At 36.5% G+C, this 15,424-nt stretch overlaps 2 protein-coding genes across 2 annotated transcripts; both read right to left on the reverse strand.

Moving 5' to 3' along the window:
* Positions 1 to 32: 32 nt before the first annotated feature.
* Positions 33 to 9,748, reverse strand: pcf11 (PCF11 cleavage and polyadenylation factor subunit). Its single transcript, XM_056445749.1, has 16 exons — positions 9,390 to 9,748; positions 7,465 to 7,590; positions 7,065 to 7,247; positions 6,819 to 6,977; positions 5,630 to 6,624; positions 5,364 to 5,547; positions 5,056 to 5,284; positions 3,504 to 4,861; positions 3,376 to 3,427; positions 3,130 to 3,246; positions 2,908 to 3,031; positions 2,627 to 2,810; positions 2,373 to 2,528; positions 2,200 to 2,292; positions 2,062 to 2,097; positions 33 to 1,056 (listed from the first exon to the last, which is right to left on the reverse strand). Exons 1-16 carry the CDS (start codon positions 9,555 to 9,557, stop codon positions 844 to 846), a joined length of 4,377 nt encoding a protein of 1,458 aa, XP_056301724.1. The 5' UTR covers positions 9,558 to 9,748; the 3' UTR covers positions 33 to 843.
* An 821-nt stretch (positions 9,749 to 10,569) lies between these two features.
* Positions 10,570 to 15,396, reverse strand: ddias (DNA damage-induced apoptosis suppressor). Its single transcript, XM_056446187.1, has 4 exons — positions 15,088 to 15,396; positions 13,570 to 13,731; positions 13,370 to 13,475; positions 10,570 to 12,684 (listed from the first exon to the last, which is right to left on the reverse strand). Exons 1-4 carry the CDS (start codon positions 15,198 to 15,200, stop codon positions 11,098 to 11,100), a joined length of 1,968 nt encoding a protein of 655 aa, XP_056302162.1. The 5' UTR covers positions 15,201 to 15,396; the 3' UTR covers positions 10,570 to 11,097.
* Between the last annotated feature and the right edge of the window lie 28 nt (positions 15,397 to 15,424).

The following is a 15,424-nucleotide window of genomic DNA, read 5'->3' on the forward strand; positions in this document are numbered from 1 at the left end:
ATACTGAACAGAATAAATAAGCAGACAAGAACTCCATTTAAACTGAAACTTTATTTAGAATTCTGCAGAAAACTGACAACTTTTAGATCGGACAAAAAGCACACAATCACTTTCCACACAAGACACTATTTCTTACTCAGATTTTTATTGAATATTATGCATCAAGAAAAAATGCCCTTTCAACCTCTGCAAAAAGAGAAAAGAAACCACCCTGATTTTTTTCCATTTTTAACTAAACATTACTTTGAAGCAATACAGCAGTAAACTCTTAACAACTATTTACATACTGAGGTCAGGGAAATGCTCATAGTAAACTATGTACCATCAAATATTAATAATTTACAATCTGCCCCAAAATTGGATTTAAGGAATTATTAAAGAAACTACTGAAAAGAGTCTCCTTGTTTTTTTTTTTTTTTTGTTTTTTTTTTTTTTTTTGTGTAGACAGGACAAAGATAATTCATAAATTAGTATTCAACCACTGTTGACCATTCTCAAAAGAAATCAGAACAAGTATTTTTAATTCAGAGAACCAAAAACAAACATTTCAAACCTTTTTTTTTTATCAATACTACAACAAGTATACCAAAATATCTTTATTTATAAATTAAATTATACATATACATATACCCCAAACGCACATCTTTTCCGGTACATTTCATTGGGTCTTCACATGGCAAAAATACCTGAAATGTGCAGGCAAATACAAATACAAAAATGTATTTAAAGTGACTAGCTGAGGTCCCGGCCCCAGAGCTCTGCAATATAAAAATATCCTTCTTTACAAAAACACAAAGGACCAGTTAAATAACCACCAAATGAAGTGGCTAAAGAGCAGCATAGTTAGAAAACAATTGCACTGGTTTGTGATTCTCCTTCTAACTTAACCTGAACCTCCTCTTTTACCATCGGAGCCTCCGTATCGTCATCAGCGGGCTCTTCTTTAATACTGGAGCATGATGTCTCGTCATCCTGCTCTTGTTTCAAAAAAGCTGTTAAGGGATTTTCTGTAAGCATTTTATTGGGCGAGGGTGTGGTGTCCATAAAGGAGGATGTCTACAAAGAAAGGGAGGCATTTCAAACATATGTTCCAACATTTTTTCTTTTACATAATTCTACAAAAGCAAAATGTAGTTTCATATTATACATTATGAAGCACATTAAAGAAATAGGTGACCCTAAAATAAAAAAAGTCATCATTTACTCATGCAGTACTTGTTCCAAATCACACACAGACACGTTTTTGAAAAATGCTGGATTTCCAGGACAGCTGATACTAAGCATCGATTCCCCCATCTCCTCCATGAAAGTCAATGGTTAATAGGCTGCCTGGTTAATAACATTTATCAAATATCTTTTGTGTTTTGTGCAGTGAGTAAATGATCATTTTAATGACAGACACTTTTCCATACACAAAAATAAAGGGGTTTCTACAGTAACATGAAAGGTTGGGTAAACTAGACAAATGTTACATAGCTCATGAAAAAGTGAGATGTAGATAGAAACTATTATTTCAATCATTATCTGTATGCTTTGTACAACAATATATTTGTTTTAATCTGACTGTCCACTTTCTAGATTTCTGTGTTGGGAGAATCTATGAGCAGACACAGTGCTTTCTACAATACCCAAACCAAACATGCAATTTCAGAAGGCAAAAATGTTGATGAACTAGGTCAGTTGGCAGATTTTGTGCTGTTTAGTGTCTGTTTAAACATGACAGAATGGCATTTTTAGCTCCTTAAAGTGCTTGAAGGTGGATACGTTGTACACCCATATTTAAAAAAAATTAATGTGAGGTTAGTGTAAAAAAAAAAAACCTAGTCTTTAAACCAAGTGTGTATCAGAGCCTTTGACTACATTTGGAAGTACTCAAAAGTGGAGAAGATTGTTTCGGATTAATAAAATTTATTATTAGGTGTAAATAGGGCCTTACTGTACAAATTATTTTAATATGAAGAATACTTTCCCACTTATACAGTTAAAACTAAATATGAAGTAGGCACTTGCATAACATCAAAAAAAAAAAAAAAAAAAAAAAAAAAAAAAATCAAGACTTACGTTTTTGTAGTCTTCATAACATGAGGGATGATATGTCTAAAAGAAAAGAGAAAATGTAAGCAAGTTTAGGACACTATTATTTTTTATATACACACACACGTAATAAATATAATATATTTATATTAATGGATTTCTTACCTTTTCATCAACTCTGATGGCATTCTTCAGGTGCCACTCTTCCTCTTCCTCCTCCCAGTACATCTCAAACTGCTCCTGGCATATCTCGCACAACTGAGGTAAAAAAAAGAAGTCTTTAATTTGACAAGCACTTACTTTCAGACTGAAAATAATCATATTACACGTTCTCTTACCTCATGAACGACATCTGCTGCAGCTTTCACGCTCTGGAACTCCCTCTCTTTGGCTGCTTCCTGAGTTTTCTGTACAACCTCTTCATGAACTTTTTCAAAGAACTGACTCTTTGCCCTCTCTTCGAGGTCAGCGATTTCTTCAAATTCAATCCAATCCTAAAACATAGTTTCCAATGTTAAAATCATTTGTTCCCTGACCACATTTTCAAGAGGCCAATCTATAACCAACAAAGAATAAAAATAAAATGAATTACCGTCAGACTGTAGTACCAGCGACGATGTGTGACTTTCTTACTGATGTCCTTCTCGGAGCGGTTCTGTCTGTAGTGCCAGTCCAAATGATCTGCATACACATCCGTCTGAGATGCAGTAAAACGCATGCCACAGGAATAGCACTGGATTCCAGTATAGAGTTTAGTGATAATGCTTTCGTGTCTCCTGTGGTAAAGATTTTTTTTCAGAACATCAGCAATTTGTCCACACACAACAAAAGAAATATTCCTCTTAGCGTTGACAAGTCTCCAGAGTGTCTTACTGTTTCATGTCATCCAAAATAAAGCCAGTCAAATCTGGGACACTTTCATCTTCTTCTTGCTCTTGCTCCTCCTCCTCCTCCTCTTCTTCAGGCACAGCTATAGTCTGACTAGCTGATGGGGAGTCTAAGATAGATTTTTAAAATCATGAAATTGGTTTATTTGATGCATAAGAGTTCAATAATTGTTATACAAAAGAACATTTAATATATTAGTATGTATACCAGCTGTTGAGTCTGTAGGTGCAGGTTTAATAATTCCAGTGGATATAAGCTTAGACAACAGATCATTCACATCTATTTGCCTCAATGGCTCGGGCTCAGGCTGTGGAAATTGGGAGCCTGAAACAACAAACAATTCACTCAATACAAGACAGGTCTAAAGTAGATGTCACAATCAAAAGGCAAAGAAGCAAAGAGTAGTGTATAATTGATTTTCAGGTTGTCAGCAGATTGAGAAGATATTTTTACCTGGCTGGAAAGGCATTGGATTTGGGGTCATGAAGTTTTGAGCACCCATAATCTGAAATACAAATGTCTATTTAACAAAACAACAATACAAAACACTCTGCAACTTTCATAAGAGAGGCAGTACTTACAGGCTGAGTAACACCTCCGACACCCGGACCAGGGAATGGAGGTCTAAATGACCCCTGAAAATCTGAGGATGTAGGAACAGGCACACTGAAGTTGGAGGTTTGCGAGACATTTTGCTGCATGGGAAACTGCTGGGCTGGACCACCAAATGAGTTTATGGGTGGCATGTTGAAATTGGGTGGTGGCACAGTAGGGTTTATCATTGGAGCTTGACCTTGAGTTTGATCATACAGTGTTGGTTCCTGTGGTCTCAGCTGGTTTGGAATATTTGGACCGCAGTATCTTGGAGGACCTTGTGGGTCATATCTTGGCATGACAGGTGGTGCATCGAACCTTAAGGGTTCAGGCTGCACAGGGTTCTCAAAACGAATCCCGCATGTTGGATTATCAAATCTAACTGGACCCTGCTGTTCATCATAATTAATTATCCTAGCTGGGAAATGTGGTTCCTCGTATCCTGGTGGGCCCTGTTGCATTTGAGGGTTATCGAATCTTGGTGGATTAACAAATCTGTTTTGGGGCATTGAGTGATCATAATGAACTGGTGTTGGGGAGTCAAATCTAACATTATGAGGCTCTACGAACCTCATTGGCCTATGTGAAACTGGTGGGTTGTTAAATCTCACAGGTCTTTCAGGGGCTTTGGGAAATTGCTCAAAGTGGTGAGGGGTATCAAAGCGGTGTCCGGAAAATCTTACAGGTCCACCTGACCCATCAAATCCCCCTGTACTGCTTTCATATCGTGGAGGTGGAGCAAATGGTCTTGGAGGTCCATCCAATCTTGGCTCTCTCATGTGGCTAGATGGTCCATCAAAGGGAGCCTGAGGATTCTTGTACCTATCAAAACGTTGATGAATTGGTCCATCATGCCGTGCTGTATTGACCTGCGTTGTGGGTCCATCTGAGTGACTTGGTGTATTTCCAGGTGATTCACCATGGATTCGCCCAATTCTTCCTTGTTCCAAGAAATGATCGTGCCTTGGAAGACCCTCAACGCTAATTGGACCATCATCTGGGCCTGTGCCAGAGTGCACACTGTTGGGACTTTCAAAACGTGGGCTGATGTCCCCCTCAGGTTGTTGATCCATTTCAGATGGTGAGGATGGCCGTTCAAATGGAAGTACTGTGGATTTTCCACAGATGCCATCTAAGCCAACTGGGCTTGGTGAATTTCTGAAAGTAGACCCTGTGCAGGATGGAGGCCTGTCAGTTCTTCTGTGATCTTCATGGTCAGAGAGTGGCTTTATGGGATCACCTGACATTTTATGCACATCCAAGCTTTCGCTATATTGTTCAGATACTTCATGATGAGGTGGATAGTGATACATTTCATGCAAAGGTAAATGGCCCCCTCTTAGCACTGTGGAAATTGACAAATCATGATAGGAAAAGAATTTAGGTTTACACCTCTATAATACACCAACCTCAATACCAATGCATGTTTGTATATCACTGCCAGTGGTGAAACTTAAAAATAACACCTTTGCTTACACATACAGACAATTTATACAACAGATAAGGACATGCAAACATTACAAGTGGATAAATTTGTACCTGGACGGTGGAGCTGAGTTCTTCTCAACTTTAATTTATGCTCAAGATAAGCATCAGATATGGTTTCTTGTTGTTTCTTTCTTGATGGATACACTCCCTCATCACACGATTCATCCCAAGAGTCTGACCGTTGTCTTTCCTCTTGATATTGAAAAAGTTGGTTGATTTGATGAGCTACGCTGAGGAATTCATCATTGGATATTTCACCATCAGCACGCCTTTTGCTAGCCTGAAATAAAAAATGTATATTGTAAGGAACAATGTATAAAAACTAAATCCATTACAAAACTATGAGGAAGTTTCCACACCTTTCTTAAAAGATCCCGTTTACTAGCAGAATGCAGTGCTTCTGGTATTTGTATGTTGCTATCAACACTTAAGCGATGTTGCTTCGGTGTCCGAGGTGTGGGTGGTCTTTGATTAGTGTTCCAAGTTTTGTGTTTCTGGATCCCCATTCGCCCATGTGACAGATCTGTATCTGAGTGTTTAGGACTAAAACAAAGTTGACAATTTGAGTGACCTTACAAATTCAATATAATTAAGACAAAAGGTGCAAGTAATTGAAATTACTTACTGTTTGTTTTCTTCCCATCCACTCCTCCACCTCTTGCCATCTTTTAGGTCTTTATGCTCTGCAGCAGAAATTCTTTGCAGTGATGCATCTTTTTGTTCAGCAGGTCTATCCTCAAGAGGTCTTTTTGGTCGTCTCGAATCAGGGACACTTTTCTTAGTACGTTCATCTCTTGCACTTGATTGTGGAAAAGCATCATCATGTGGATGCTTACCGAGTCTAGATTTTCCACATTTGGAAGGTGGAGTAATGCTCCTGGTTTTTCTCTTTGGAGATGATCGCCTCTCTTTTCTTTTAGGAGAATGTACTGGTGGAGAACGCGATCTTGACCTTTTTCTAACATTTGCTTTGTTCACTTTGATCTCCTGTTTCAGAAAGGTTTCTAGCTTTTCATGCTTGTTCACAGAACCATTTATAAGTTTGCCTCTGTTGCTGCTTAACTTCTGATGATCCAAATTTTTGAAACCTTCATCCCTATCTTTTTTATCTGAGCTTCTTTTCTTCTCTCGAACATCTTCATCTTTTGAATCCATCCTTTCGTGCATCTGCTTATGTAGCCTTGGGTCCTTTTTGTTGACTTCAGCAGCTTTAGAATGTTCAGACTCCAACCCTCTAGGTCTCACAGGCATCCCTTTTCCAGATGGCAACATAGACTTGGATTTAGACTTTTCTTCAACAGCAGAGTTATCCTTTTTTGGAATCCTCAACTTATCCAACTTAGTCGGTCTTTCAGACGAGACTTGTCCTCGTTTTTCTGGAGCATTTAGAAAGCTTGATGCAGCTGGACTCTCCTTTTTATGCGTCACTTGTTCTTTTGGATTTACAGCTGTTGTACCAGGTCTGTTTAATCTAGGATCTCTGGTTGACAATTTTTCTGATGGGGCAGGAGGCCAGGATTTGGTCTGTGGAACAGGAACCGTTGGATTAACCTTTGGTGAGGCATTGGAACGGACTGGTGCACTGGCATGATGATTTAAAGCAAGAGATGGACTGGCAGCCTTTAGGATACAAAAATAAATACATATTTATATTGAAAGTGTATTTTAGACATTCATCAATCAGAATAGAGTTTCTGTCCAACTGTAATAGATCAACAAGTCACAGCAAACATTGCGTAATTCAGCAACAGCAAATACGAACATGCAGTGGTTTCTAGTTCATTATGTTATGAGCACATGGCCATTTAACTCACCAACTGAGCTTTTGTTTGTTCAAGTTCAAGCTCTATCTTCTTTTGCTGAAGTTCTAACAACTGCTTTTGCTTTGCAAGTAACTGTTGCCTTATCAGCTGCTCTTGAGTCAAGCTTGGTGTTGGAGGTGGCGGTGTAGGCTTCGGGGGTGTTTCTTCAGTCTAAGCAGAGACAAAGGTATACATTTCAGATAAACCACAGCGAGCCCTTTCCATGTCGGATGATAAGTCATTACAAAAAATGCTTACCGGTTTTAAAAATTTTGGGTTGACATGAATGCTGGCATTCACATTTGGTGGCAATGGTTTAATAGGCCATGCAGGATCTACAGAGTTCACGCGCACATCTAGTGCATATAGTTTCTTCAAGGGGAAAATTTCATCCCATGTAGAACGCAATTTGAAGAGACTTTTTCTAGTGACCTCATCCACCTAAGGTAAGAAAAAGGGGGGGAAATATCTGACTACTCCATTTTTTACAAAACACTGACAATACCACTTTGATTACAAAAAAATAACTTTGTTATTACTATTAACAGTAAACTACAAATGTAAAAAAATTAACAGTATTTTAAATGAGGAAAAAAAAAGAGCACATTATGCTCAATCAGGAATTATACCATAGACATAAACTCAAAGAATTATGTACCTTTTCAAATACACAAATAAAGGAATTGACTAGGTTCTTAGCAAACACTTCAAGGTAAGCCCCTCCAACATTCTTCACTATGGAATCCACTAAGTACAAAACTGGAAGCTTCTCAACAGGAGGCGCCTAAAGTGATAGAAAACTGACAAGTTTAGAGAACAACATGGAAAAAAATACACAACTACATTGATTTAGGTAGTGGAGGTTATAAAATAGCTGGAATAAAAATACTGGCACAAAAAAAAAAAAAACTCTAGGTGAAGTCCATCGTTTTGCTGAAAATCCTCAGAGATCAAATGAAAAAGGAGAGAGAAAAAAAAAATTCAGATGATGCAAAAAAAATCCATGTCCAAGGGAGGAAAATTAAGGAAAAGGGACAACCTTCTTCTGTGTTCAGTCTTCAAGCTCAGTCCATCAAGTAGCAAAATGTTTTGTTAGGTTGTCAATACAATTCAGTTTGTTTTTTGACTTTATAAACCCAAAGTCTCAGTTGATTTTAGAAAGAGGCCCTTTAAATAAAATAAAAAAATAAAACAAAGCAGACTTCACTTGTTTTTGTTTCTTGGCCATTAATCCAACTCTAGGATCCAGTTAAACCAAAGTTTAAATTAGTCTTCGCATTGGTGAAAAAAAGTAGCATTTTGAAGTTTTAGTTAAGTCCAAAAAAAAAAAAGTTTAAGCTGTGATGATTATGCCCCAGTGCAGTTTTTGTAAAATTCCTTCGTTTCTTTTTTCAAATGTAACACATTCAGTTTTGATAAGTTATTAAAAAGAACAATGCACCAATGCAAATGTCTTTGTATTTAATGACAGACTGCAATTAATATAGCAAATGTATTACCAGAAAAAAATACACTGGGAAATAAAGACAAAAGGACATTTCACATGGTTTATTGTCACAGTTATATACCATTTATTAACATTGCAGCAAAAATAGAAAAATTACTCAGCAATCTAACACCCCAAACCCTTTATTGGTTCAAGTACAAAGCAATTTGAATGGCGCACATTTGAACTAAAAGACTTCAAATCCATTTTACGGAGCAGCTAGTTTATCTAGTGTAGGACTTCAAATAGATTGCAAACAAACAAGAAAAAAAAATTAACTAGTTTTTCAAAAACACCCAACCATCAGTATACACAGGCGGCAAACCACGTGCACCAGCTGGTGAGATGACAGAGCTACGGCAATGAGAATGCAAATACTTCTTTCTGATTGACTGCAAGCTGAAAAACGCGTTTATACCAACATACGTAATCCTTTCACTTTACAAGACTAATATGCGAGCACAAAAGTAATTAACAAAACGGCGATTCGATTCGTTGGGTTGATTACGTAATCCGGAAATTTCGCATTTCGTTTTACTGTGGATCAGACGTCTAACTTTACATACCATCAAATATCTCGCTTAATTACATAAAAACACAGACAAACGTGCAATATAATGCATAATCAGTTATAAAATTGAAATTAATATCAAATTGGTGTGAACAGTGGCGTAACGTGATGAAAGCCATTGAGTTACAATCATTATCCTATAATCTTATTGAGAATGTATACGTGGATTATTAACTTCAATGTGCGTCAACGGTAACGTTAAATCCGACTTTGTGAACAGCTGTGACCCAACAAACAGATAAACATGCGGTTTAACTGAACTAATTTGGAAATGTAACGTTGAGTCACAAAAACAGGACATCCTCATTAATACAAACACAAAAGTAGTATATTTGGAATTTGATAATTATTAACTACGACACAACGTCAAACCTTGTTTTCCGTCGATTTACACAATGTGGTTAGCGAACTAGCCGTGTTGCCGCCATGTTACAGGCCTCATGTCATGTCGTCATTGAACTAACTGGCCACACTCGCGCTGAAAGACGATGACTGAAACAAAAAATAAATCTATTTTCATAAAAACCTTGGCAATTTGTGCTTCAATTATTGCGACGATATCCTTGGTGAACTGGATGTTTTCCTCGGCTAGAATGGTGAGCATGTTGATGTGCGGTTTGCTGTTGAAAGTCAGATCTTCCAGCGAGGACTGATACTCGCGGCAGGCGTCCTCCCTCGCGCCGTCGTCCGACATCTTTGAGCCGTTGAGTCGCCACACAAATTAAACTATTATACAAACATAACTCGCAACACAGTCCACTTAAACATCTGTATTTCCTTTTGGTTTCCTCTGTGCGTCGAATGCTGTGCCGAATCTCCTCGCGTCTTGCTTTTGTGTAGCGCTGTTGTTTCTATCGAACGTTGCAAAATGTCCGTCGTACTTCAGCAGAGACCGCGCGTCATCTGAAATGTTTTTATAGTTGAACGCGCGTCACTGATTTCTTATTGGCTGCTCTGAAATGATCGAATTTGATTGGGTGGTGAAGACTTTGCGCTCAACGTCATTGGTCATAAGAGCACTACTGTTTTAAAGAACAGCCTATCAGAATTTAATAATTACATAAATCAACAAAATCACAACAGGGAGTACAATGTAGTCATCACCTTGAAACTGAAGCACGCTCTGCAGGATAATTTGCATCGAAGGGAGGTTCATTGGGTTTAAATCATGATACATCAATATAACAAGACAGAAAAAATGTAGACAGTTTAATTATTAACTCATAATATATACACAAGACCACACATTGTGTGTAAATTTATATATATACAGTTTTATTAAACAAGTACGTCCACTAAAATATGATTTGGTCACCTAACGTCTTCTTTAGGAATAGAAAAAAAATACATTTAAATAAAAATTAGAAAATGGACTCCAGGTATTGGAAAAAATACTACTAATTGAAGGGGAGAAAATCGTATTTTATGTTTCTCTTGCTTTTTCCTCATTATGAAAGTTTTATTTAATATTTATCCATAACAGGCCTGTAGCCAGTCGGGGGAAAGGGATGTTTCCTTTTTCTTAAAATATTGACCTTGTTGCAGTTATTAGCCTCATTTTCTATATAACTATGAGGTTTAAATACTTTTTAAGCACTTTTTTTTTTTTTTTTTTTTTTGCTGGATTAGCTTATCGGATGGTCAACATGGATGGTCATCACTTTTTGGTGTACCAAAACATTTCCAAAAGATTTAGAAGACAAAAATGAGAATAATATTTATTTTTCAAATACAAATTTATTACATCACATATCATCAGAAAAAAAAAATTATGCGATTCATGTTTTAAATGAAAAACTAGCCTATTGTCATTTATTAGGCAAACACAAACTGGCCAGCTCATTCAACTTTCCTCAGTCATGCTGAAGCAAGAGCCAAAAGAGGATTCTGCTTCATCTTAAAGCCTTCTTCCATGGTTATATCCACAATTTATAATGGCATAGCAGTCAAAATAGGACAAATGAGCTTGTGTATGGGACAAATTCTGAACCTTTGTCAGTGAGGTGTGGGTCTTTCGAATCTTCTTTTCGAACAAATTATTGTACAGGATCCAATTGAAATTATCAGTTAAAAAGAGAGATCTGTAAAGGGTGTACTCATTTATTCTGGGCAACATATGTGTCTGTGTGTATTATAAATCATTATAAATTCATGTTCATACAGCTTATTTACAATTTAATCAGCAAAAAATGATTTAAATTACAACTTAATTTATAAATAATCTCTGTTTCAATTCAAAAAGAATTTTCAAAAAGATCTCTGGACCACTCAGTTGCAGATAAATTACAATTTGTATTCTCAATACATTCATCATTTGGCATCTGATCAAATTTCAGTCTTTTATCACTTAACCTCAGATCAGTAGTCTTACTTTTAAACTCACATTTAATGCCTTTGGAGCACAGTAAGCCTACATGTTTACGTCTTCTCCCAGTTTTTGGCCCACATGAGTGCTGAAAATGAGAAACAGGGGTGGACTGTAAACATGGTGAAAAAAGCAGGGGATCAGAAACTCCAGGCTCTGATGTGTTGACACTCCTCTGTTCATTTACTTTAGAAATCTCTGTCACATCCGAAAGGTTCATGTCCATACCGCTTTGACCAGAAGCAAACAAGTCTACAGAGCAATTGTATTTATCCTCATGGTCATCAAACACAATCAGTTCCTGCTTGACTTTGCAGTTTACAGAATGGACCTCACTTTGTGTGCAGTGCCTGAAATATTTGCCCTTTTCATGGTTTACTGAACAAAAAGCCACAGAGGGGCTGTTGGTTATTTTTCTGTTTAAACAAAGTTCTTTTTTGTTAGAAAATGACAATCTGTTATTTGTAGAACTAAAAGGCAACCCTTTTAGCCTTGAGGAACTGGTTGTGAGAAACGTAGTAATTGCATAGTTGTTCAGTGTAGTTTCAGGATTTTCTAAACAGTCATTTTCACAATTCTCTTTTTGTTCAATTTTGTATTGTTGCATTTGTATGCTCACTGAATTGTCAATCTGACAGCATCTGTTTTGCTCTTGAATCACTTGATCTCTTTCACCAGAACTGCACTCCCTTGTTTCAATAATCTCTGATATCGGAGGCTCAACAAAATCTTGTAAGCTTTCAGATAAAGGTGCATCCTCTAAATTTAAACTTAGATCTTGACCAGAATGACTATAAAGTGATTTCTCATCAACAGGTGCATCAAGATTTTCCACAGGTACAGTTCTTACAAGGTGCTGTGCGAATGTGGTTACTTCATAAACTCTTTGGCTAGAAAAGGTGCTCAGTGGATTGACGGCATCATATGTAGTAGAAATGTTAAAACGTGCTGATGAATCAAACATGTCACAGCTTGTGGAAAAAGATTTTCTGTGACTGTTCTGCGTTTCATCCTTTAGTTCTTCATGCTTAGGCTGATTTGTTTCGCTTGAGCTGCATTCACTTGTTCTTGTCTCTTTATTTTTTGGTGAAGGAATATTATTATCGCAAACTCTGGACTGCTGTAAAAAGTTATTATTTAATTCTTCTGGAAGAAAGCGTAATCCAGGTGATTGCCATACACTTGAGATAGTGAATTCTTGGCTGCTTGGTTGAGAATCCAACCTTGCACATGATGGAGGAGTGTAATCAAAACTTTGCAAACTCTGTGAATTCCTCTGTTGTGAAAAACAAACATTGCTTGCAGATTCATAACGGCATGAATTTGAATTCGCTTGCAGGAGGGTTTTAAGATAATCGATTACTGTACATCCCATCAAGGACTCACACGGAGCAACTATTTGACAAGCCACAAAATGTCCAGACAGAGAAGATGTCTTGGCTTTATTACAGGGAACCTGTTTGGAAGAAATGAGTAAAGTTAATAAAAAGAGAATCAACTAAACCAGGTGTAATTAATTGGGGTTGGAACTGAAATATGCAGGACACTGGCCCTCCAGGACCAAGTTTGGACACCCCTGACCACTGACATCTCACCCCATATTAAAGGAACACTCCACTCTTTTGACAATAGGCTAATTTTACAAACCTCCTAAAGTTAAACTGTTGAGCTTTACCATTTTTGAATACATTCAGCCAATCTCTGGGTCTGGCAGGAGCACATTTAGCTTAGCGTAAATAACTGAATTAGATTGTTAGTGTCTCATTTAAAACTTGTAAAAAAAGTTTTGATAATTTTCCTATTTAAAGCTTAACTCTTATATAGATACATTTTGTATTAACATCAACAAAAAATGAAAAGTATACTCTCATACTGGCGTAATAATCAAGGAATATTGCTGCCGTACCATGGCTGCAGCAGGCACAATGATATTAGGCAGCGCTGCTACCTAGTTATTTACAGTAGCTGTGGATTATATTCAGGAGCTGCATAATATCATTGCACCTGCTGCAACCATGTTATTTTTCAAATATGGTAAAACGCAACAGTTTTACCTCTAGGAGTTGTAAAATGTAAATATTTCTAAAAATAATGGAGTGTTAGATAATAAAGTCTTCTATAAATGAACAAATGCTTCATACCTTTAACCCAAAAATAACTGATCTTCCTATGAAGCAGTCTTCTAGAGCTTTGATGAGCAGTTCTTGAACAGTATGTTTGCCATCAGATTTCTCTAATTCAATAAATCTGTAAACCAACCAAAAAAAATTATATCAGTAATGAATACAAATACATTTACAACAAAAAATAATTGAGAACATGTTAAAATCAAGTATCATACCTTTGAAGGCCACCAGCAGTAATGCCAAAAAAAGGATTTAAACAGCCACCAAATACTGTCACTCCAAATATATCTTGGTTTCTGGACACTTTAACTGACAGCCTGTATCTGTAGTCCACGTTTTGTGAGTCACACGTGAATCCACACCTTCCACATACAACCCTAAAGATATACAGTAATTCAGACATACAATAAATCATAACATTTATAGATATTTTATAGATGTTTGAGTATTAATTCAGAAAGGTTATATCATTTAGATTCCACAGATCCTCAAATACATCATTCTCATGTGAGGTAAATGGGTCTATAAAATTATTTGGAAAATATTAACTTTTTTCTATTCATCATGGCACTGTATTCATTCATTCAATCATTTACACATTTATTTTAACCAAAATTTTGATGAATTATTGTAATCTTACACTGTAAATCTGTTCATTCATTTTCCCTCGGTTTAATCTCTATTTCAGAGGTTGCCAGAGCGGAATGAACCACCAACTATTCGGCATATGTTTTATGCAGTGGATGCTTATCCAGCTGCAACCCAGTACTGGGAAACATCCATTCACACACTCATACACTTTGACTAATTTAATTTATTCAAGTCACTTTTAGCGCATGTCTTTGGACTTGTGGGGGAAACCAGAGCACTCGGAGGAAACCCATGCCAACGCGGGGAGAACATGCAAACTCCACACAGAAATGCCAACTGGTCCAACCGAGACTCGATCCAGCAACACTTTTGCTGTGAGGTGACAGTGCTGACCACTGAGCCACCGTGCCTTATCTTACATTTTTGTAATTTATTATTTTACAAATATTATAATTAATATATATTAATTTGATCTAAATCTCATTTTTTGTGTTTCTTTTGTGATGTTTATGTATTAATCCTAATTTAAAAAGTATTAAGGTAAAGTTGGTTTTATATTCGCGCATTAATTCATTTTTGAACAGTGACAACTTGTGACATGGTCTTTATATTGTACTTTGAATATTGGGTCTGAAATCGCATGCAAGCATGACTTCAAAACAACATTAGCACTATTTCACTGACTCAGAAGAATGTTGTGCTTTGATAGTCACTGGCTGCTAATATGATTTCGAGACTTTCGAGAATACATTTCTGAAGCTATATTAATACAGCTAAAGTCTGAATGTGTGAATATAAAAACAACTTTATGTCAGGATAAAACGTTGGGTTATTTTAATGTTAATAATTATATTATTTATTAAATATTTTTCATTAATCTGTAGACTTTTTTTTTCTTTCTTTCATTTATTGTACACTTTTATAACCTTTTCTCCAAATTTATATCAATCCACAGACCTAACGTCAGCATTGGTGAACAATATAAACCTAACGTTACAGATAATAGTAATTGTGTTATAGCTAGAGTATACACTCACACTTTCACCAAATACTTTTGAACAATATAATTCGTAATAGACCAGAAATTACATCAAATTCTATGAAGAATTAGGTTTAAAAAATGTAACATACTACATACATACCGTTTGCTTTCCAGGCGTACTCTGGACAGACAGTCTTTGCAGCATGGATATACAAAACAGGAGTCTTGCAGAGAAAGTATTGAGCAACTCACCAGAGCCCGTGTGCTGCTCATTACTGCCAAGGTTTATAAAAACTGACCCTAAAACCATTATGCTTCTCGAAGGATGCCGATGAATAATTACTTTATACGTTTTTACTTAAGACAATATGTAAATACAGGTTATACTAAAGAATCCCAAAACAACAGGGAAAAATTTGCAACAATCATACCTTGAATTTCAAAACAAGAAGAATGCATTTCTTCCTCGTTCTGCTTCTTCTGTGGTATTTTGTTGG

This window comes from Danio aesculapii, chromosome 21 (genome assembly GCF_903798145.1).
Source record: "Danio aesculapii chromosome 21, fDanAes4.1, whole genome shotgun sequence".
In the NCBI taxonomy this organism is placed as follows: domain Eukaryota; kingdom Metazoa; phylum Chordata; class Actinopteri; order Cypriniformes; family Danionidae; genus Danio; species Danio aesculapii.

Bases quoted from the DNA above. Each gene is read 5' to 3' on its own strand.
- pcf11 (XM_056445749.1), bottom strand. From the start codon at position 9,557: ATGTCGGACGACGGCGCGAGGGAGGACGCCTGCCGCGAGTATCAGTCC. The intron at 4,862-5,055 runs GTACAAATTTAT...CAATTTCCACAG, and splicing joins AACTCAGCTCCACCGTCCAG to TGCTAAGAGGGGGCCATTTA. The intron at 2,811-2,907 runs GTAAGACACTCT...TCTTTACCACAG, and splicing joins ATTTTGGATGACATGAAACA to GAGACACGAAAGCATTATCA.
- ddias (XM_056446187.1), bottom strand. From the start codon at position 15,200: ATGAGCAGCACACGGGCTCTGGTGAGTTGCTCAATACTTTCTCTGCAA. The intron at 13,732-15,087 runs GTATGTATGTAG...GTATATCTTTAG, and splicing joins GTACGCCTGGAAAGCAAACG to GGTTGTATGTGGAAGGTGTG. The intron at 12,685-13,369 runs GTATGAAGCATT...TCTTCCAAACAG, and splicing joins CAGTTATTTTTGGGTTAAAG to GTTCCCTGTAATAAAGCCAA.